Source organism: Numida meleagris, chromosome 19 (assembly GCF_002078875.1).
Source record: "Numida meleagris isolate 19003 breed g44 Domestic line chromosome 19, NumMel1.0, whole genome shotgun sequence".
NCBI classification, from domain to species: domain Eukaryota; kingdom Metazoa; phylum Chordata; class Aves; order Galliformes; family Numididae; genus Numida; species Numida meleagris.
In genome coordinates this window covers 971,927-994,904 of record NC_034427.1, presented here as the reverse complement: position 1 = coordinate 994,904, position 22,978 = coordinate 971,927, and the positions used below count along the sequence as shown (strand labels likewise).

General features: G+C 55.1%; 2 protein-coding genes across 10 annotated transcripts in view; both read left to right on the top strand.

The window, feature by feature from the left end:
* LOC110408227 (rho GTPase-activating protein 39-like) overlaps positions 1–17,119 on the top strand; it is a 57,526-nt gene extending 40,407 nt beyond the window's left edge. For all 3 annotated transcript variants that reach the window (XM_021416800.1, XM_021416803.1, XM_021416802.1), the window contains exons 3-10: positions 1,905–3,213; positions 4,926–5,472; positions 6,315–6,404; positions 10,482–10,555; positions 11,757–11,956; positions 13,323–13,414; positions 13,862–14,031; positions 14,470–17,119. In XM_021416800.1, the coding sequence (XP_021272475.1) occupies positions 1,905–3,213; positions 4,926–5,472; positions 6,315–6,404; positions 10,482–10,555; positions 11,757–11,956; positions 13,323–13,414; positions 13,862–14,031; positions 14,470–14,664 (2,677 nt within the window). In that variant the 3' untranslated portion in view covers positions 14,665–17,119. The remainder of the gene's footprint in view (positions 1–1,904; positions 3,214–4,925; positions 5,473–6,314; positions 6,405–10,481; positions 10,556–11,756; positions 11,957–13,322; positions 13,415–13,861; positions 14,032–14,469) is intronic.
* The window catches only part of PHF20 (PHD finger protein 20), a 67,755-nt gene continuing 66,069 nt past the window's right edge, over positions 21,293–22,978 (top strand). For 5 of the 7 annotated variants that reach the window (XM_021417066.1, XM_021417065.1, XM_021417063.1 and 2 more), the window contains exon 1: positions 22,653–22,804. The gene's annotated coding sequence lies outside the window, so the exon portion shown is untranslated. Of the gene's footprint in view, positions 21,312–22,652; positions 22,883–22,978 lie in introns of those variants that run through there. The other 2 variants (XM_021417062.1, XM_021417059.1) reach the window with 2 other exon arrangements.

Genomic DNA, 22,978 nt, shown 5'->3' with positions numbered 1-22,978 from the left:
ATTTTGTGAAATCACTTTTATACTCAAATTCCTCCCTCAGGGGAGGGCTGGGTGAGGGGTGGGACAGCTGCTCCCCATCCCTGGGAAGGACTTGGGTCTGTGAGGGGCTGCACATGCCTGCTGCAGCCGGGTCTCAAGTGGGGAGCTCTTCCTCCCTGGCAGGTGGGTGGGTGTCAAAACACTCATTTAAAAGCATACCGAGTGTTGCTGCTCTGGTTCCTGGTCCGGGAGCTCTTCTAGGAACAGCTGTGTTTTCAGTGCGTGTAGGAAGGATGCTCAGGCAAGGAGCAGTGCGTGGTGGGCTGCATGGCCCCATGTGAACGCCACCCCCATCCTGAAGGATCAGGGCATCCCGATGAGCCTCATGGGGCTGGGGAGGAGGGCAGGGGTGTGGTGGAGGTGGGTCCGTGTGCGCGTGCAGAGGGCACCAAGGGCAAGTCGGCAGAGGGGAGTGGAGAGCAAGTGTTAAGGTTCATATAGGGAAAAATGGCTTTGAAGTGTTCTGGGGGCACCTCTTGTCACAGCTCGGGACAGGCAGTGCACCCTGGGGTCTTGTCCAGTGACACTGAGGGTGGATACATGGAGAGAGCATGGGAAACAGGGCCAGATTCAAAGGGACTTTTCCTGGGGAGGGTGGTGCCTTTTAAGACCTGAAATCCTGGGCTGGTTCCACAGCCTTTTCTCTCCCTTCTCAGAGCTCATGGGTGCAGACTGAGTGCAGCTGCTGCCCGGCGGCAGGTTGATGTCACACTGCAGGATGGCCCTGTGGGACTGGGAGGCTGCAAGGTGCCTGCTGGGTTGTGGCTGATGCCGAGCACTGTCGTGAGGCAGAGAGCATCTCTGACAGCAGAGGTTTGCAAAGCAGGGAGAGCCTAGTGGAGCCATGGGAACCAGATCTGTGGGCGACTGGACTGTTCTGGGAGGATCTACCAGATCTACCAGACATCCCATAAACCAGGGACGTCCATCCCATAGCACCTCCTGTAGACCTCATAGGTTTTGCTGTAAGATGAGCATGGATTTAGAAACTTAGATTAAAAAAATACTGTGCTTTGCAAGGATTGCTTTCGTAGTTGGACAGTCTGTAAATGGACACGTGGGGTTATTTGTAGAGCACCCCTCCTAGAATGCTGGGAGCACTGGGGCTGTTCAGCCTGGAGAAGAGAAGGCTCTGGGCAGACATTGTTGAGGCCTTTCAGTACCTAAAGGGGACAACAAGAAAACTGGACAGGAACTCCTTATCAGGGAGTGTAGTGAATAACAAGGGGGAATGGCTTTAAACTAAAAGAAGGGAGATTTAGGTTAGATGTTAGGAAGAAATACTTCACTGTATGGGCACGGACTGCCCTGAGAAGCTGTTGGGGCCCCATCCCTGGAGGTGCTCAAGGCCAGGCTGGATGGCACCCTGGGCAACCTAATACAGTGGGGAGGTGTCTCTGCCCATGGCATGTGGCTGGAACTGGATGTTCTGTAAGGTCCCTTCCAACCCAAACCATTCTGTGGTTCTGTAATTTTTCAGCTGACTGCCTGAGTGCTTTAGAAAAGCTTACTTCCCTTCAGCTGGTCACTCCGGCTGCTGTTCTAGTTAATGAGCCTTCAGAAGAGTAGGTTGCTTCCTGTCTTGGTGGTGCTGATACCAAACAGGTTGCAGTAGAAAGAACTTATTTCAACTCCTTGTTCTGCTTTTCATGACTCAGACTTTTCTCATGTGTGTAGCAACAATGTGTTTTTATTTCAGGAAGGGAGTTCTCCAGGAAAAAAAAATATATGTGAGAAGCCCATGTAACTGCTTGGGGAATCTCCAGGTGTTTTGACACTTACTATCTGGTATGTGGCAGAAGGAGAGGATACTTCAATGAATAATATTCTTAAATAATTCTCCGTTTGTGTCTTTCTTCCTTTAGGGAGACTCCTACCCACTGGCAGCCTCTACCGGGCACAAAAGCAGCCATGTTGGTCAAAGTGAACAGTTTAAAGCAGGTCTCAGGCTCTTCAAACAGTTCCCTTCATCTGCAGAGCACTCCAGAGACCAACAGCCAGAAATCTCTTCCAAAATCGGCCATATATGCTCAGCCTCAATCCGCGTCCCAGAGCCCTGGAGCCACAAAGCAAACACCTACTGGAGAAGCAAAGCAGTCTATGCAAATCAAAAAGACGGGGAACGGTGGATTTTGCCTCGTGTTGATGAATGGTCCAACTTCCCAGACTCCTCCAAGGAGCCAGACAGGAACCCCCCAGCCTGCCTCCCCCAAGTACGCCTCCCCTGCTCCTATATACGATGAGCCATCTTTAGAGTCTCCGATTTACGACGAGCCACCAGTAGATATGGACACTGAAAGTGTTGGTATGAGTGGGATGTCTCCACCAAGGTCACCAAGCAATAGCTTAAAGAAGCAGCTGCAACCAGCCAAACTACTACAGCACCCAGGTGTGCAGCAGCAGCAAGCTGCAAAGAAACATACAAGAAATGCTTCCTCCACTGAATACAGCCCAGCTGGCAGAGAATACATCAAACACATGGTCAACGTTGATCAGTCTTCCAAACTGTCCCACTCTGCCGCTGCAACAGCTGATGCCTCTACTAAACTGCCTGGTCAGCTGGTGTCAAAGGACAGCTTCAAGCAGTCTTGGAGGATCTTGGAAGCCAACGTCCTCAAGAGCATAGAAGCCCACCACAGTCGGCAGAACAGCCTGCAAACTCAAGAGTACCCATCTGCTATCAGCCATCAGGATTCCGGTTATTCAACTGGCCCTTCTCCAAGCTTGAGAAAAAGGAAAGGAAGGAGGCAAGGCGCAGGTCAAGGGAGACCCGGCTCTGTGGGCAGCAGCAGCGAGCTCACGGCTTTGAATGACAAGCTGATTGCTGAGATGCGTGCCGTGGTGGGCAGGTCAGCAGCTTGCCGGGGAAGCAAAGCCAGCCTTGATGCTCAAAGTCTGGAGAGTGGCATCCCCACAGAGAGCGGCAAAGTCAGATTCCAGTCTGACCACTTGAAGAAGTGCATCAACCGGAGCTCAAGGGATGACATCTCAGCCAGTAACAGGTCTCTGTACAGACAGGGCCTGGAGAGCAGGGGCAGCTTCGCCAATGACGTGGCTGCTCCGCAGGACACAGTGCGGCAGAAGAGGACTTTTGAGAAAATAGATTCTTTAGAAAAGAATGTGACCAGCCGGACCAGCTTGGCTTCATCAGGTGCCACGCAGCGCTCCTCCCAGGTACCTCCCCATCTGCACCAGGTTAATCCATGTGTACTGGAGTGTCGTGGTCTTGAGCCTGGGCTGCTCTGGGGGGTCAGTGCGTGGTGCTGCTCACTGAGCAGCGTGCCTGCAGGACAGCAAGCAGCTTATGGAGCAGCAGAGCTTCATAGGCTGGGAGGAGAGGAGGTGGTGGAGGGGTTGGTGTGCCTGTGCAGCAAGCTTTCGGCTCTTTTGTGGTTTGTATTGTGGCCAGGAAGCTCTGTTATGCTTTGTTCTGCCCAAACAGAAAGTGCCCTTTGTCTAAGAGCTTGAAGGTGAATCTCAGGACGAAAAAGCTCAGAAGGATGCGGATGGGTCCGGCCAGGGAGATAACGTGCAGCACCCTGTGGCAGCAATGCCAGTGGTGCAGTTATGTCCTGTGTTAAAAGGTGTTTGTTCAGTCGTCGTAGATCTGCTGCCTGCGTGTTTTAGTGGTGCTCATATCTTCTTCGGTAGCCTTTGCCCTCACATATCCTGTCTGAGCTGGGATGGCCAGAATTGGTGGGGAATGGGATGCAGGCGGCAGGATTTGCACAGTAGCGTGACAGCGTTTTGACTTTTTCACTCTCATCCTTTTGTAACAGTTCCTTACGTTCTGTTCTCCCTTCTGATCGCTCCTCAGCATTGAATTGAAGTGTTTAGGAAACTGCTGATGGTGTCCCCAGCATCTTTTTGTTGGAAGCAGCTATTTCAGAGCCCATCTGTGTGCCTGCACAACTGGTGCCAGTGCTCTCCACCACACAGCGCTTTGGCAGGATTTAGTTTGCCATCTTTTCTCCTGTTTGGATTCGGAGGAACCTCATGCCGCACAGTTAAATTTCGGATTTAATTTCCACTTAAGTCACCTTGTGCCCAGTGCAGCCTTGGTCCCTTCTCCCTTTGCTTTCTCCTCCGCTGCATCACCGCTGCTGTGCAGCCCAGGCCTGCAGCTCTCCCGCAGGATGCAGCAGACAGCCCTGCACAGCAGGCGGCTCCATTTGCACCTCTCTTCTGTCTTTTCTCCTATTTGTTAGTCCCTGGCCTTCCTTGAAGAAACTTAGAGAAGCTCCCTACCGATTTCGGGTTGCTCTGTTGAGCTGGGAAGTGTGACTTTTGCTGCAGGGACAGAGTGGAGCTGGGCGTGCTGTGTTCGTTATTTACTGTGCAGAGAAGGGAAATGCTGTGTGTGTGTCGGAAGTACGGTGTTTTGGGGCTGACTGAGGGCCTTTGCTATGTCAAAAGGTTTCGTGATTTCTGTTTCTTAGTTTTCCTTTCAAAACCGAAAACCACAAGATCATCTTGTTTCCTGCTCGCTGGAGATCTTCAGCACTTAGTTGCTGTAGGTGGGAAGTGGAGATCTAAGAAAACGCTCTGCTTCCTCTCACAGCTCCCTGGGTGTCTGAGTTCCAGTGTGTCCCAGGCAGCCGCTTCCATCCAGACTGAATTCGAGACCGGCAAAATGAGTGTATTTTTCTCACAAGTAGTTATTAACTGTAATTTTCTTGGGATCAGTGATACCAGAGCTCTAATTATATAGTTATCCTTAGAGATGGCTGGGGAAGAAGGCTGGGCAAGCGCTGCATGTGGGATTGCACACGGCGTCTGAGGGGAAAGAAGCCCTTTGTCTTGACCGTGTGCTCCGTGTTGTAAGTTTTCCTATCAGGGCTAGGAGTCAGCTAAGCTGCTTTTAACATGTCTTTTCTCCTTTGCAGCCTGGAGCAATAGAGTTGGACCCCAAGCAGGAGAGCAGCGGGCAGCCTGGCAGCTGTATGGGATACCATTTCTCTTACAACACGCTGCGGAAGCCCATCTCCCAGAGCAGCATGGCAGACTGGGCTTCTAAAAACCTGAACATGCACACTCAGGGCATCTTCCGCCGCAGGATCTCCATCTCCAACATGCTGTCGTGGAACGGCGGCTCTATCAAAAAGCCGATGCTCATCACAAGCAACCGCACCATCAAAAAAGAGGCGTGTGAGATGTTCAAACTGGTGCAGAGCTACATGGGAGATCGCCAGACTCGCATGGACCGCAATCACGTGGCATTGGTCACGGTCACCAAATGCTGGAGCATGCAAGGTTTACGGGATGAGCTCTACATACAGCTGATCCGGCAGACGACAGATAACACATGCTACCGAAGCCTGGCGTGGGGCTGGGAACTGATGGCCATCAGTTTGGCCTTTTTCTCCCCATCGCCCAAATTCCAGTCCTATCTGGAAGGTTACATCTATCGCCACCTTGACAGTGACGAAAACAGTAAGTGCCTCATGCGTACCAGCAGCACTCTGGTGGGTTCTGTGTAAAAAATAGGCAGTGAGCAGGTAGTCACCAGCCAGAGCTTTGTTCCCCAGCACCATGTGCTAGGGGAGTCCATCCTTCCTTGGCAGGAGGAAGCTGCCACTAACTCATCTCCCTTGAGGGTGTTTATTGGTTGATTTGTGACTATTTCAGTAGTGCTTGTTGTGACTTGTCCAGTTGCAAGCCAGAAACCAGAACACCTATTCCCACTTGGGGCTTCAAACGTAGGTTCATACCTCCCATGAATCCTCAGAGCAGGTGCAGAGATTCTGCCCCAGCATATCTGGGTCCTGGGAGCAACAGTGCTGCAGTGCTGGATGTGCAGCTTTCATTAGGGTTTTCTTGAGGATTCTCCCCAAAACCATTCCTTCCAGCTATGCTTGTTCCTGGAGCAAAATTCCTCCCTGCTAGCACCAGGATCCAGGCACCAGGGAGGAGTCATCTGAACTATTTAAGTGGGTATTACTTCTGCTGGTATTTGGGCTGTAACTCTATTTAGGTGTAAGTTGTCTGCCTGGAGCCCCTTCTCAGCTGTGTGGCTGTTCAGAGAAGCTGAGTGATGTCCTGGGCCCCTCAGAGGGCGTGTTTGCAGCTGGCTGTGGTACAGGAGCCTGAGCAGATCTCCCTGTCCTGGAGCTGGGCTGGCTGCTTTCATTCCTGTCTGTGGGCAGTGCTGGGCTTTGGGACTTTATCATGCCAGGGTATTAATGCAGAGCCTCCTTCCACCGCACTGAAGGAGTGGAGGACAGGGAGCAGCTGGTCTCCTCTGTTGCTCATGTAATGGTGCTTTGACTTTTCAGTTGCCCAGCGCATTAAGGAGCTTGTGGATCTGAAGAACAAGAAGAACTCAAAATCCAGGAAAAAGAGGAAACAAAACACCGAGGAAGAAGGTAAAGGAAGGCACAGCGAGCAGGGTGCAAGACAGAGGGCTGCACTGACTTCAGACGCGCTTGGTTGCTGAGCTCTGCTGAAAATCAGAACATTTCTTTGAGTGCATAGGCTTAGATTTAGGAAGTTTCACTGCAGGACCTTGTGTGGGGTCTGGCTGGAGCATGGGGCAGGAGTGAGCGGTGCGGGTGGGCAGTGGGTGGGTGTAGGTGCCCGTGGTGGCAGTGGGAACCCTTTCACCCACTGAAAAGGGATTTTAACTTGGCTGCAGACCTAGGGCTGTCATTCAGCCCGTCTGTACATGGCACAGACTTTTCTATGGCACATCCCAGTGTTAGAAGCCACACCAGCCAGCACTGTGAAAAGAACCTGTCTCAATCTTGCTATGGACTTCGAAAGCCACCACCCAACCTGAGGACCTTCATGGGGGACATTGATATCTGGCGAAGAGCTCTGCCTTGCCCAAGTACAGGTGTTCCCTTGCCCGTGCTTCCTGGACTGGGCAGTCCCTCTGGTCTTGCAGCCAGGGCCTGAATAGCATCTGTGCTGAATGGACAAGAGCTCACATATTACTCCAGACTCATGTTTAACTGCTGCCTGCAGGAGGACAGGTAACGCTTTATCTGGCCTAAAATCTTCCCAGACTGAGTCTGTTCAAGTTTTTATATTGTTTCTAGGAATCAGGAGCCAAGCCTGTGCATTCATGTCAGGCAGCAGTTTGTTTGGGGCAGCCTCAATGTCTTTCATTGGGGGAAGCTGGATGCAGCTTACTGCCTAGCTCCAGCATGCAGGTGCATCAGCGGGGACCTGGCAGCTGCACAGCTGCAGAGATTGCTCTCAGGTGGCACAAGCAGGTGTGGCAGGCAGCCCAGGTCGCTCCTTGTTCACAGCCCCTGTGTAGAGCTGCTGCCCCATGCTCTCCAACCGGCCTCTCTGTGCCATTCAGAGCAGAAACCTGAAGTCACCTCCATCATTTAGGGGATGTGGCTTTTTCCTCTCCTGTTCAGATCCCGCAGAGTTCAGCCCATTCTGAGCCTTTGAAAAGTCATCATGCTGCTGTTAGAGGGACTTTGGTATCTTTATAAGACAGCTCCCTTGCTTTGCACAGGGTGTGCTCCACCTGTGGGCTGAGCAGGCTCTGCTTTGTGATTCCCCATCTGTGCTGTGTGCAGGGCTTGGGCTTAGGAAGAAGGTAGAGGTGGTTTTTACTTAAATACGTAGATAAGAATTTGTACTCAAAAGGCACACCAGGGAATCTTTATTAAGTTTGCAGGAAGAAGCACTTGAAACCCAGAAATGCTTTTGTGGCCTTCGTTGGGGATCTGATGACAGGCCACATGCTATTCCCTTCACAGGACTCTGCACACTCCATTGCAAACAAAAGACCCACTCTGGGAGTGGAGTGGGGTTGTAGGATAGCTGACCTCCTGCCCACATGCACAGACTGCATGGTGCAGCACAGGAGGCACACAGGGCAGGGCTGGCCGGGCTCTCGAAGCGGCCGTTCCGCAACTGACAGTGGTGGGGAGGGTTTCTTCTGGAGTGATCTCAGGAGGCCAGAGGAGCTGCAGCTCAGTAAGTGCGAACCTGCTGGAGGTGCCAGGCTGTCCGTGCCGCTGGCTGTTCTTCGGGGTATTGATGTCTGCTCCACCAGCCCTGTCTGCCTTCCTCCTGAGGTGCGGGCGCTGTGTGGTTCCTGAGGCTGCAGGCTTGTTTTGGGAAGGCAATTAGTAACCACATGATACTTGGATGCATGGTAATTTGGCAACAATTTAACAGAGAAATCTATAAGGAAGTTGAATGTACTGTCTTCAAATAGAATTTGGTGATACGTGGCGAAGGTATGTACGTCTTGCAGTGAAAAGTGGAGTCAGAGCAGTGACTCCCCCCTCATACCCTTCAAGCTTGTAAGCAAACACGAGGGTGAGCAAACATTTAGCATCTGACAGGTGCCCAAAGAAATACTGTTAAGTTTCTCACGCTTACCTATGCAATCTTCATCTTCCAGCCTAATTCTCTGTGAGTAGATGAGGTACGAAGGTGGTGCAAGATCCTTTCACGGATCGGTAACCCACTGAAAGGCAGGAGAATGAGTAGAAATAAATGATCTGCTTTCACAAGGATGATTGTCTCCTGATCGCGCAGGAATGTTTGCTGCCCTTTGTTCCAAGCTGTACAGAGAGGCAGATGATGAGCTGCCAGCTCGGTGCTGGCACGGGGTCTGTAGGGCTGTGAAAACTAAAGGTGCAGAAGGATCTCGTGAGGGTGCAGTGCTGGGGCACAGAAGCACAACGGCTCCTGCCGTGCGAAAGTACGTGTCACAGGGCTGGGCTCTGAATCCGCGTTGTTTGCTGCATTTTTAAGGCCTTTTTGGCAGGAGATTGTGTTCCAGAAGGTATGTTCCCACATGTGCTTCGCCTGGGTTTTAACTTTTTATAAAAGGAGAGGTTCTTCAAGGAGCTCTCCGCATGTGTTTTTAGGCCAGCACATGGAAAAATATTTTCCTTTGCAAACTGTTTTTCACTGTGTGGGTTGTGAGGAGTCTTCTGTTCCTGAGCTCGCGGGGCTGCTGCGGTACCACAGGAAATCGCGGCTCAGCCTGGATTCCAGCGGCCCGCCGTGCGCTCACAGAAGTGGAATTACCCCGTGGCAGCCCTCCCCGAGCTGAGGCCACCTGTCCTGGCTGCGGCCGTTGGCTGGGATGGGGAGGGACGTGGCTGCGGGGCCTGGTGGGCGCAGATGAGTGTGGCTGGGAGCAGGGTGCCCACTGCAGGCAGCGCCAGCTGGGATCCGGGCCTTTCCCTGGGAGTTTCCGGGAAGGCAGAAAGTGAGCTTCACCTGGACACGCCTGTGGGATGCTGTTGTGTCTCCTTCGGCACAAAGGGATGTGTTGCTCCTCTGGGGAAGCTTGTCTTCTCCCTTCATAGAGAGCTTTTGAGGAACTCCAGGATCCTGACCAGCTTACCTAAGCTATGGAGCGCTTGAAAGGCTGCTCTGAAATAAGCAGCATCTGACCAGAATGTGGATTTTAAAAGCCACAAGTATTTTGAACTCTGTTGCAAGCTTTAAGCCTGGCAGGGAATCAAATAGGGCAGATCTATTCAGTGCTTTCAGCAAGCAATTTGGGTTTGACTCGGAAAAGAACAAAAGGCCAACAGTTTTGGAAAAACTCTCCCAGCAATCAGCCGCTCTGTCAGTGCAAACATTTCTCTTGGTGTCACAGGGGGATTAGCTCTGTGAATCCTGGCTCTGCTACCCTCGGAGCTGAGCCCTGCACTAGAGCAGCCCTTCTTGCAGAAGGCTGCGGCTCTCGCAGTGACACCGCTGGGCTCTGGTGCACCAGGTTTGCCTCACAGAGCACACCTCAGTCTTACATCTGAAGGCTGTGCTGGAGGAGGCTGCAGCCAGGAGAGCGGGGAAGCTTCCTGCAGGCCCTTGGGAAGCTGAGAGAGACCTCTCTGCTTTCCTGCACCTCCCCTTGCTTCCTTCATTCAGGCTCAGTGCTGATGCTGGCTCTTCAGCCCTGGCACGCTGCTGCCTCTCTCACTATCCCAGTGTTCGAATCATAAACAATTTGTTTCAAACACTTGGAATCTTTCCTGGCAAGAGGCTGGCTCTGCGTGCTCATTGGCTGAGCTTGAGCAGCATTCAGATTCCCAACCCTGTGCCTGTGAGCCCCACTGCTCTGGCCATGCAATGGGGAACAGGGACTCATGCTCACATGTGTGCCCATGCTGGGTGCTGAGTCAGGGGCCAGACTGTGTGTGTGTAGGGCTGTGATCGGCAGAGGCAGGGCTGTGGGGTGCAGAGCTGCAAGCCTTGAGTCACAGGTCAGATCCCTCGGAGCCCAAGCACTGACTTGCACCGACACCGCCTGCTGTGGGGCTCCGGGGCCAGGAGGGCTCGGCACTCTCCGCAGGAGGTTTCAGCAACCTCTGCCCTGCCTGCAGAACAGGCTGCGCGAAATGGGGGTGGATGTTTGTGCCAGTGCAAACTGCTGTGCTGGTGCTTTGAACAGAGCTGCAGTGTGGCAGCAGCATGGCGCTGCGGGCTGACGGCTCCTTTCTCCTTCCCTCCAGGTCTGCCCATCAGCACATACGCCAAATACTGCTACCGCAAACTCCAGAAAGTAGCTGTCACCGGAGGCAAGAAGGTGAGTTGCTGCCTCAGTGCCAGGGGCTCAGGCTGCCTTGCAGTGCTCTGCTTTCCAGGTCCCAGGGACATTGGCCCTGTGACACTCAAGATGCCACTGCTGATTCAGTGATGGAAACTGGAGATAGAGCGGAGGAGGCTTGCTCATTGCTCATCTCCCTGTGGATGTGTGGGAGAAGGCTGCTGCTGTGCTGGTGGCCTTGGGGACCTGGAGGACAGAGCTGATGGCTGCTGGTCTCTGGGCCGATAGGAGCTCTCTCTGCAAGGGATGCCCATCACTGGGGAATCTCCCCTTGCCCACCAAGAGCTTGCATGGGCCTGCTCTTGTAGCTGGTTTACTGTACAGTCATGCATTTCCAGCTCAAGATGTCATGCAATAGAGATGCGTGGTGCAGAGCAGGGCCTCTGTGCTGTGGAAATCCCCCTCCTCCCTTTCCTCTGCATAGAGCTGTGAACACTGGCATGCAGCCCCAGCCCGTCCGTCCTAGGTCTCCGAGCCAGATCTGGCTGTCTTTTATTTCTGCAAATCCCTCCAGGGTGTCCTTGCCATCTGGACTCCGTGTACAGCGAGCAGATAGCTGAAATACCTTGGGAGGGGTAACACTGCTGTCGTCCCCAAGGGGCAGAGCAGGAAATGCGCAGTCACGCGTTGTGCCCCAGTGGTTGCTGCACTCCAAGGGCTCAGCGGGAGTTCCCAGGAAGCATCGACAGCCACTTCCAGAGTGTCCTTCCATAGGAACAGCTTCTGGATGCTCTCTTGTGTGCGCTTCTCAGAGACCTTTAGTGCCTGCGAGGGTGATCCAAAGCCAGGCCCTGGGCTTGAACATACCTGGAATTCTCTCCCAGGGCTGTTTTTCAGCTGTCCTGCGGCCAGGCGTTCTCCTGAGCTGGGGCCGGTGTTCGTATGCCCTCTGCTGGCCTGGCTGCGGCCCAGGGATAGACTGGGCCCTGCACCTTCCTCCCAGCCAAGCTGGCTTTGCTCCCACATGCAAACCCCTATAAAAACACCTCAAACTCTCCAAAGCCCCCCCCCCCCCCGCCTGCAGGCAGCAGCTTTTTGCTCTTTTTGGGCTGAATCTGTTGACTCTGATTATAGCACATGCAGAGCCAGGGCTGCTGCAGGGGGCTCCCGGAGGACGGAGGTGGCACGCACGGGAGCAGCCCTCAGCCCGCAGCTGCGCTCAGCTCTCCTCTGTCCCCAGGGCCTCCGCAAGCCAACAGTGGAGGAGATAACGCACGCCAGAAATGCCATCGTGACGCCGTCGCTCTTTGGCAGCTCTCTGGAGGAAATCATGCTGCGGCAGCAGGACATGTACCCGGGCCACAAGCTGCCCTGGGTGCAGACGCAGCTGTCGCAGCAGGTCCTGGCTCTGGGAGGAGAACAGACAGAAGGGATTTTCAGGTGAGCTGGTGGGGTTGTGTGTTACTTTTGATTCACCCACGCATCCGTCCTGAAAGCTGAGAAATGACGACTGACCTCCATGGGGTTCCCCTTCGCTGAGAATAGCACACTGCCGCCGAACAGAAAGCAATGAACTTTCCCAGGCTCTGGGTGATCAAGTAGCACCAATCCATTTGCATGCATTGTCACCAGGGGGACCCTAGATGTGATTTGAACTTGTGACAGCACATGCCCAGGCACAGCACTGAACTTTTGTCGATTTAAACAGCAGTAGCTGCCAGTGCAGGGAAGGGACAAGCTCGAGGTGCAGGCGGAGCCACAGCTGCAGCTGTGGTGCGTGAGCTTCCCACGCCTCTTCTGGAGAAAGCCTGCCCCCCGTGAGCCCCATGTGCTCCTTTGGTGCTGGGTGTGTTCTCTAGGAAGGAAGGGGCTGCCTGGGAGGTGGAAGTCTGAACTGGCTGGGAAGGATAGCACCAGACAGGGACCAAAGCGCAGCATAGCTGCATAACCGTACTGCTGCGACTGCAGTGTCCCTTGCAGGAGGCAGGCTGTAAAGCAGGGGACTTTTCTAGAGAGTAGCTTGCATTGACCTTAATACAGTGCCCTACTTGTAGGTTTGCTGCTTTTCTCCTGCAATTAATTAACACTTGAGGAGAAGTTGCAGATAATTATCACATATGGGATCTCCCTGAGCAGGTCATGCTGAAAGGCAGACCAATGCCAATCAGAATTCTCTCCAGTGACTAAAAGCAATTATAAAAGGATGGCAGAAACTGTCAGATAAAAGCTGTTCATCAAATGCAGCACTTCAGCCTTGATGATGCCCAAGACTCAGAATGTTCTGCTGTGGTGAACATGTGAGGATTCCAGAGAGACAGAGTAGCTGTATGATGAACACGGGGATCTCAGTTTGGTTGTTTTCAGTTGCTGTTTGCTTGTTTTAAGACTTGCATTAGTTTTTCAGTTACTAAATGTAATTTAAGGTAACTCACAAAAGACTCAACTTTGCCTTGCAGTAGTGCAAGGTAAATATGCCTGATATCTTGGCATATTTAGCCAGAGATGTTTTTATCAGTCAGATAAAAGTATTTATTAGTCAGACTGTGCTGCTGGGTGGCCCAGGTACAGCTGATGTCTGAGCTAGTGGGAAGGAAACAGGCGGTTCTTCTACCCCCACTATAAAGCTGTGTCTAAAAGCATTCTTTCTGATGAGCCGCTTCTGTAGCTGCTGCTGGTGCACGCTCCCTTCTCCCCAGTGCCCCAGAAGCAGTTTTGGAGGCACAGTTTGCTGGCCAGCTGCCACACGAGGCACATTGCCAAGCACCGTTTGCCTTCTGAGGTATCCTTGCTGTGCCTCTGCTTGCAGGATACCTGGTGACATAGATGAAGTCAACGCATTGAAGTTGCAGGTGGATCAGTGGAGAATCCCAAGCGGCCTCAGTGATCCCAACATCCCAGGTAAGGGAATGCTGCATGTGTGTGTAGCCTCAGCCACAGTACAGAGCAGAAGGGAAGCTGTAAGAGCAGCCCAGGAAGCAGGCTGCTGTTTGGGGACGTGTGCACACCACTGTACTCTGCAAGCTGTCTTCACCAGCTAGCTTTTTATTCTATGCCTTTCTGCTGCTTTTCCAAATGCTGTCCACGGGAAAGCACTGGGGGTGGTGGAGGATCTGTCAGAGTGAGGCTGCGTGAGCCAGGCAGCGTGCAGGGCAGCTGGGAGCCGGCCAGCAGCAGTGCTCTTGCCTCCAGCATCTCTGAGTCACCCTCTAAGGTGAAGCAGCATGAGTGCAGAATCCTTTATCTGCCCTCTGATTCCCGAGGCATTGCATCTGCCTGCATAGTTTGTCTCTGAACGTGGTGGGAAGGCAACCAGGGCTGTTCTCATGCACCCTGCTTTCTGCCCAGCCTCTCTCCTTAAGCTATGGTATCGGGAGCTGGAGGAGCCCGTGATCCCCCAGGAGTTCTACAAAGAGTGTATCAGCAACTATGAGAACCCTGACGCTGCCGTGGCCGTGGTGCAGCTTTTGCCAGAGCTCAACAAACTGGTGCTGTGTTACCTCATACACTTCCTGCAGGTAGGCAGCCATCCACATCTCTGGCCGCCAGCCAGCGGCCTGGAGCACAGGGGGCACAGTTAGTGGGACAGTTAGTGGGACAACTGTGGTGTGCTATTAGCTGGCATTTAGGACCTCTCACCCATGTTTAAGGTGGGATTAATGGAGGGAGTTTTGCTGGGTGACAAACGGTGTTCCTGATCTAGTGGGGTATGGGACTTTTCTCAAACAGGGACAAGTTGGGATCTGCAGGATGTTCCGTGCCTGCAGAGGCTGCTGCCATCAGCCGTGTCAGAGCGTGGTGATCTTTCCCTGTGGATGCATGGGGGTTGGGGATGCATGGCGTTGTCCTTCAGAGAGCCACATCCCTGCTGTCCTTACACCACTTCTTAGGCCACATGTTTGGAGTCTCTTGCCCTTTTCCACTGCTCCAGCTCAACTTTTCCTTACTACCTACAGATCTTTGCTCAGCCGTCAAATGTGGGCAGAACAAAGATGGATGTGAACAACCTGGCCATGGTGATGGCCCCCAACTGCCTGCGCTGTCAGTCTGACGACCCTCGCATTATCTTTGAGAACACACGCAAGGAAATGTCCTTTCTTCGCATGCTGATAGTGCACTTAGACACGAGCTTCATCAAAGGGCTGGTCTGAGGCCCTGGCCCTGGGGTCTGGGACGTTGCTCTGGGGAGTTGTTGGGTGCCTGAAGTCTTCTCCCCTCCACTTATATTTCTTCTGTTGTCCTTGCTGTTATCACACCCTGGGTTAGCCCCTAAACATCTCCCAACTTAAGACCTCGAAGACAAGGACTGGACAATCCTGGAAGGCTCGGGCTGTTCAACAGTAGGACCTGGAAGTCCTTGGACGTGCCAGCCCAGATGCAGTGGTTCTTGGCCTTCTTGCGTGTATCAGAGGGTTAATCGTGGCCTCCTTGGAGCTGCAGGACTGGCTGCTTATTGAAGGAGTTGTGACATCCATGACACACTGCACCCTGGGACAGTGAGACCCTCCATCTCCCTTCTGAGGGCAGAGTTGGCCTCAGGTAGGAGGACATCACTCCTGTGTTGTGACATGAGTGTTTCCCTCTGGTCCTGGTGGAAACACTGCCTCACTGGGGATAACTTCACTGCCATGGAGCCAGCCCAGTCCACCTCTGCAGACTTGTTTGGAAGCGTGAGGGTTGTTCTGGCACCCCACAATGCTGTTGGTAGAGGGATATGAAGGTGCAGGGGAATCGCTGAGGCAGAGGCATTCCTTGGGCTGCCAAGGTCAGTGGAAGCATATTGCAGCTCTGCGAGAGGAGATGCCTGAGCTGCTGCTGCTGCTGCTGGGTGGCCAGATGGACAGAGATCCTGGGAGCTCTGGCAGGCCAGCTCAGCGCAGCATACACCTCACCCTCTCCTTTAGGCAGCTTCAGAGCTGCACAGCAGCATGAGGTCAGCCTGTGGAACCAGCCCTGTGCTGAGCTAAACCAGCAGCACTCACACTGTGGGGCCTGGGGACAAGAGGAACATTCAGTAGCCTCCTTGGCATCCCCCAGTGTGGGCTATATCCTCTGGGAGGGTAACCCCTAACAGCTTCACAGCTCCTTTCTGCCAGCCCATGTTGCACATGCTGCACAGGCCAACACCAGTTTTCCTGAAGAGCAGCTGAGAATGCACCAGAGGTGCTCAGAGCACTCACAGCTCTGGCCCCTCCTTTTCCAAGCACCAGACTGCTCTGCCCCCCTCCATGTTCAGCCACGTCTAAAGAAGGGAGAGGAGACCACCATAAGTGAGAAGTGCCCCTGTGCTGAGATGCCGTTCCATGCAGAGCCAGCAGTACTGTGAAATGCTGATTCTGCCAGGAGTCAGCTGTGGCACCTGTGTTCTCCACACCAAACTCCTCCTGGAGTTACAAAGGACTTAAGAAGGGAAAGGGAGGGAAGGGAAGAGTGGAGGCAATATGAGCAGCTGCGGTGTGGTGGAGTCTGCATAGGGTCAGTGCAGGCAGGCAGCTCAGTGTCCTCTCTGCTGCTGTTGAACCCCTCCAGCTTTCTGTGTGCCAGCAAGAAGTGAGGCATAGCAAGGGCAGCATCTGTCAGAGGCAGCACATAGATTTTCCTGCGGCCTCCAGATACTGTTGCATGCTTCTTTGCAAGCAGCAGTTTCTAATTCTGTGACATTCTGGCATTCTTCTCTTTTTCCTTTGAAGTGTTTTCCCTGCTGGAGGCAGGTCTGCTGCAAAAGCTGTGTGCTGGTGTTGTTTGTGCAATGCTACATCTGCTGGTAGCATCCATGGTTGCATTTGCATTTCTGCAGCTCCTTTCTTTCATGCAGGGACCTGGGAGCCCCCTGGGTTGCAGAGCCGAGTGGGGAGCCCAGCAGGGAGGTTTCATGCTGATGTCTGAGTCTGAGCCAAGGGTTGGGGCAGAAGGTACCATGGGCAGAGAGTTCCCTGATCCTATCTGAACCTCTGTGAGTAGGGTTTCCAGGACACAGCTCTGCTCAGAGACCTCCATGGTGGCAGATCAGTTTGTGCCCACATTAGCTGAAGGTCATGGTCCCCCTTGTACCTGGTGCTTCTGTGATCCAGGAAACCTTGCTCTCTTGTCAGGACTGGGCCTGCAAATGCCTCAAGTGTGCGAGGATCTGCTTTACACACTCATCCCTCACAGTGCTTGCAAGCAGCTCAGCTCAGTTTGGCCTCAGAAATGCCGACTGCCTTGTGCTTCGGATGTGCAGCCACATTCCCAGAAATGCAGGCAGGCCATTACCAGCTCTGCTGCATTTTGCCAAAATTTCAGTCACTGAACAGGCTCAGGGTGCCGCATCCCGGCCCTGTGAGGGCTGGGCCAGCTGCGTGGTGCCTGCCCCTTCTCTGGGCTGCAGATACACGTGCCTGCAGCCAGCCGCCACCCCGGCCATCCATGCTATCCCTTGCACTTAGCTGTAGCAGGCAATCAGAGCATAGGCATTTGCTGCTATTACAAATAAATGCTTCTTGCCAGGGCTGTAAAATAGGCTAATAAATTACACTGGATATTACTTTCTTTGCTGACAGATTTGTAAATACGAATCAGTAAAGCAGCCTCTCCTCTGTTATAATAATAAATACAATCTCCATGGTTGTCCCTGGTCTTTTTTGTGAAAAAGCATGGTCGTGTCTGCCTGGAGCTGCAGTTTCAGCCTGGATGTCAGCATTCATGAATAGTGTTTGGGAATGAGCATGACGCCAGCGCTTGAAAACCAGGCTGCGGGCTATTTCTGTTGTTAAAGCTCAGGCAGCAACCATGGGGCACTTGGTTAAACTACGGAGAGATCAGGTGGAAGCAGATAAAGGAAAATAATGGGAGCAGTGATCTTTGGGAACCTTTCAGGGTCAAAAAGAGATTAGGCAAGTTCATGGGCAGTAGCTGCACACATGGATACTCAGAGGATAAGGCGGGGATGTACTGCTAATATCCCTAATCCAGCGGCTGTGGGTGCTGCAGGCGTTCTGCAGGAGGTGGCTGCACACGTGCTGGCCCTGCACAGCCTGTCCTGGTGCTGCGGATGCGGTTAGTAGAGCTGGCCAGCTGGGGCACTTTCACGTTCAGACTGGGGGAGTTTCTGGGTCTTCCGTCCGTCCCCACCCCAGGAAGGAGCTGGGAGCACGGTGCTGGTGCTCCGCACTCATGCTGGTCACACACTGTGGTGGGGCTGCAGCACAAGTGCCACTGTTGCCACTGTGACAAGCTACTGCTGTGGGTCTCACCAGTGCTGCTGGTGCTGTGGAGGTGATCGCCATTCCGGAGGCACCAGAAGGCACTGTGTCTTCAGCACACCAGCAGTCCAGGATCTGCGTTGGCCCAGTTATGGGCCCAGTCACACCAACCTCGCTGGCAGCAGACACAGGTGGGACCTGGAGCCTTCAGGACAGGCAGTGACAAGTGAGAGCAGAAGGAAGAGCAATAGTGTCTTAACCTCACACAGCCCATTCCTAGGTAGATGTCTGCAACCTGACGTCTAAGCGGCTTTGCTGTGAAATGAGCTCCTTGCCCAAATCAAACAGACCAAGTGCGTCAGCCAGGCTCGGAGTCTTGGGCTCCCCCTGCCGTTGCCTGTCCTGCCTTCTTGCTGCTCTGCGTACAGCACCGCGTGCTGGCTGGGCTCAGCGCGGCCCCGTGCTTGGCTCCCCCCAGCAGTGCAGGAGGAGCCGCTGCCGGACAGCAGAACGGACGCAGCTCGCCCGGCTGCGGTGCCCTGTGGAAAGGCAGACCTGGCACCCGCCGGGGAAGGGTAACGTGTCCCAGGGGATGCGCACGCTCGCAGTGCTGGGTGTTCTGGGTGGTGGTGGTGAATTTTTGCACGTTTTCAGCATAGCTTTTGCACAGAGCCTGGCGTGAGCTTTTTGTCACCTCTGCCATCATGTCCTGTGGATCCACACACAAAAATGGTGAAAGCAATTCTCTCAGCTACTGATTGCAACCAGCCCCCAGGGCTGCTGCCCGCTCTCTGCCCCAGTGCCTGGAGAGGCTGTGCAGCTGAGGGGTGGGTGTGGGACCACGCTGAGGGCCCAGCACAAGGCGCTGGGAGATGGGGCTCTGCTTTGGGGGCTGCCTGGTGTTGTGCAGGACATGGCAACCACCAGGGCACCCATCCTGCTCACTCACCACCCTGCTCGGTAGAAAGGCTTTTTGTAGCCTCTCGTCCCCCTGTAAGTATGAGGTGCCCAGGGGTTCCATCTTCCCCAGGAACCCTTGGCAGCGGGAGGTTAGGAGGAGCCTAACCCTCCTGCCAGGCTTTGCGCTCAGTCAGCCCCGTGGTGAGACAGAGACCAGAGGAACAGGCAGGCCTGCGTCAGGAGCCCTGCAGCAGAGGAGGGAGGCAGACGGGAGGGCCCCTGTCCTGACGCTGCCCCAGCGTGGGTTTGATGTGGGCACAGCAAAGCGGTGGCAGGTTCAGCAGAACTGGCTGGTGGAGCCGGCACCGAGCCAGGGCTCTGCAGAACAGCGCTGAGGCTGCGTGGGCACACCCAGGGATCGTCCGGAGGACAATCACCACGGGAGGGATGGATAAGGGTGATATGTTTGCTTGAGAGTTGCTGTTTTCAGAGCTCCTGTCGTCCTCTAACATTTGCCACCCACGCTTGATGATGGAGAGAACTGAGTGTGGGTGCAGGTGGCTGAGGAAACATTTCAGGCTTGAGAAGAGGCGGACCCCATATGGACCAGCTGGAGTTGGGTGCTTCCAGGTGTCCACGTGGGAAAACCTCAGGGACACACTGCAGCACTGAGTTATCGGCCAGTTTTCCCTTTAGAGCATAGGGCACCTGTCCAAGGCTGCCCAGCCCATGGAAGTCTGAACGTGCAGCTCCCAGGGGCTCGTCCTGCCCTGGCTTCCACCCAGGGCTTCCTCCTCACCATCAAAGACATTGCACTTTGTCTGAAGTGCTTGGTGGTTACTGGTATGCACAAGGGAGCTTGAGTATCCCTTCACCAGGGGATTGCCTTCATCACTGTCTGCCTGGAGGAGGAATATGGAGATGTGAGAACATGAGATTGAACATGAGGGCTTTCTGTGAAAACACGAGCAAAGAGAGCATGAAGATCGAGCACAAAGATCTGGTTGCTGGTGTTGAGAGCTCCACAGGGAAAGAGCTCAGGTGCTCCTCAGCAGATGGGAGTTTTAAACTGAGGTTCCTCAGTATCCCAGTGCCTGTTTCAGCTCCTGTTACTGAGGAGGGAGTGCCCCCCAGGCCATCAGCCCTCACGCACAGCCAGCAGCTGCCACGTGCTCTTTTGGCAGAGCTCAGGTGCAAGCTGGAGCCCAGTGTGGGGCTGGAACCAAACTGCTGCTCAGAAGGAGAAACCTGAGTGTCTGTGGGATCTCAGCTGCCAGGCTCGGGTGCTGGCGGGATTCAGAGCCCAAGTCCATGAAAGCATTTAGAAGACTGAGACCAAGGGTGTTCTCACAAGCTACCGCTTCCCCAAGGGAGGTCTAATGGTATATGTCAGCTTGTCTGCACTTGCAGCCCCATTTCCTCCATTCCACCTTAGAATCACAGAATCAGAATCACCAAGGTTGAGAAAGACCTCCAAGTTCATCCAGTCCAACTGTCCACCTACCACCAATATTGCCCCACTGACCAGTGTCCCTCAGCACAACATCTAAATGTTTCTTGAACAGTTCCAGGGACGGTGACTCCCCACCTCCCTGGGCAGCCCGTTCCAGCACCTGACCACTCTTTTGGAGAAGAAGAACCACTGTGCTGGGGCTGGTGCTTCATTCAGCCCACAGGCAGCAGTGGCGACCACACGGGCTGCAGGGGGGTGTGGAGAGAAGGGGGATGGAGGAGGAGTGGGCGCCAGTCTTCTGAGGAGTTATGTGACTGTCTCAGCACAAGGTGCTGCCTCCCCTGAAGTGACAGCCTTGGTGTCTGCGAGGTAAGATAGATGTTTTGCAACTGCAAACAGTACCCAGATCCCACTGTGCGGCTGTGTGCTGCCTCCAAACAGAAGAGCACAGGACAGCCGGACTCTCCTGTTCCAGAAGCCATAAAGCAGTCTCCAGTGAGGGACTCTGTTGCCTTCTGGCAGGTGACCCCAAAGCAGATGAGATGAAGGGGTACAGCCTCTCCTTGCTCCCAGGCGTGCTGCTGCCTCATCTCCACATCTCTCTCCCACTGCTCCACGGATGCGGCTGCCCCTGCCCTGCCCGAGGCTGCAGGCTGAGAGCAGACGTCCCCCCATGGAGCCAGCCCCCGGACTCCGGATGCTCTGCAAAGAAGGGGTGAAAAACTGGCCCGAGCTACGGAGCGCTGCCAAGCGGCAGAGGCCGGGCTGCGTGCGTGATCCCTCACTCCTACGCACTACCCGGGGACCAGCCCAGAGATCAGTCAGACCTGGGGACCTCAAGCAACGCCCAGACGCGTTGCGAAGCGCTGGGCGCAGAGCTCGTCCTCGGACTGCCCTTTAGAGGGCAGGGCACGCCCCCGAGCCGTGCCGGCCCTCACCGATCCCAGCCGGCCCTGCGCGTGGCGCGGCACAGCCTCAGCGCCCACCTCTGCCGGGCGGGCAGCGCGGCTGAGCGGCCCTGGCCCCGCGTGGGCAGCGCTGGAGGCGGCGGCTCCGCGCCCCTGCTGCCGGGCGCTGCCGCGGAGGTCAGGGGACGCGGCAGCGCCGGAGCGCGGAGCAGCTCCCCGGCAGCGTGCTCAAGGGCGGCTCGTTGATAGCGCAGCTGTGGAGATGGCTGTGAGGAGGAAGAGGTGGCAACGCCTCGTTGGGAAGTTCTTCCCTCGCCTCCAGGAATTTCCTCGTCGCTTGGGCTCTCCCAAGCCAGGTGAGTTCCCCCTGTGCCTGACTATGGTCTTTCTGACCTGGACCGTGGCTGCAGCACGCGTTGCTCCCTCCACCTCTCTAGGACGTGCTTGCCGGGCTGTGCTCGCTATGCTGGATCTGCTCTGTTCTCTTTGTACCGCCCAGCGCAGCCTGCATATCCCGCTGCATCCTGGCACCGTGTCCCCGCTGCTGCTCCTGCATTGCCCCGGAGGGTGTGCAGCACCCCTCGTGCTGAATGTGGACAGTGACTTGCAGTGGAGGATGGCATCGCTTCCCAGAGAGGACAGACAAACCCTTCCTGGCTTGCAAAGCCCCGTTTCCCACAGGTGTATCCATCCAGTGGTGGGGGAACACGGGATCCCAAGGGATCTGGCCGTGCAGAGCCCTTGGAGGCGGCTGGGTTCTGAGCCACAGCCGTGCTCCTGCCTGTCTGCAGCACGGGGGTGTGCTCTGCAGGCAGAACCCAAGGGCTCCAGGATGCTGCCCATGGATGGTGGCAGCGGCACTGGGCCTGAGCTCTTGCACCATCCGCAGGGAAGAACACATCAACAGCTGACACGCACGGCTCCCTGCGCTGCCGGGAGGTTGCTCTCAGAGAGGAGAGGAGAGAAAGGCAGAATGAGGGATTTCCTCCAACCCAGCGGCTGTGGGGTCCTGGAAGGCCATTTCTGGGGAAGGGATGGAGGCTCAGCTCTTCTGCAGGGGGTGAGAACTCTGTAACAAAACACAGCGCTGCCAGAACAAACCAGCCAACCCTCACGTGGAAACACCGTGCTCCATTTTTGGGAAAGTATAAAAGCAACAAAGAAATCCATTTCCCTCAAAACTTGGAAGAGATTTTGTTTAGCGCTGTTTTAATTGCTCCTGCGTTTTCCATCCTGCCGCCAGGACCTGCTGTGTAAAGCAGCGCGAGGTGCCGGGGCTGTGAGAGCCCCAGCCGGTCGCTGCACTTTGTGCCGCGTTTGTTTCCGGTTGTGGCGTTCTCAGCAGCTCGCGAGCCCCAGCCAAGAGCACTCTCACGCACGGTGCCTGTAACGCCGCCACTTGTGCAGATTATCGTTTCTGAAGCACCCCTGTGGGAGGCACCACGAGAGCTGCAGTATTTTAAGAACTTCAGCCTGCAAAGGTTTTTGCTGCTGGCTATCAGCCCAGGTTTGGCTTCGAGTTGCCGCAGGACTCTCGAGGTGCTTTGGACGCGGCTGTGCAGGGCGCGGTGCCCGCAGCACCACACGCACCACACGCACCGCCGCCCTCTCCTCAGGGCGCCCCCAGCGCCTCGCGCCACCTGCCCACGTGCCCCGCAGCGAGAGGGAGCGGCACGTGGCCCCGCCCCCTCCGTTGGCCCCGCCCCCGGCCCCGCCCCTCCCTGGCGGCGCCGCAGCGAGGCGGCCATTTTGTGGTGCTGCGCGGTCGGTGGCGCTGGGCTCGGCGCGGAGCGGGGCCCGGGGGCGGCGTAGCGCCGTTCTTAACCCTTTTTCCCGTACAGATCCCTCGGTAAGAGCGCGGCGGCGCCCGGGTGGACCGGGCCCGCGCCAACCGCCCGCCCGTCCTGCGTTACGGGCCTGCGGCGAGGTGAGGGGAGGGGAAGGAGGCTGGGCGGGCGCGGCTGCACGCGGCCCCGCGCACAAAGGGCCCTGGGTGCCACCGCGCCGTGGGGGCACCGAGCGG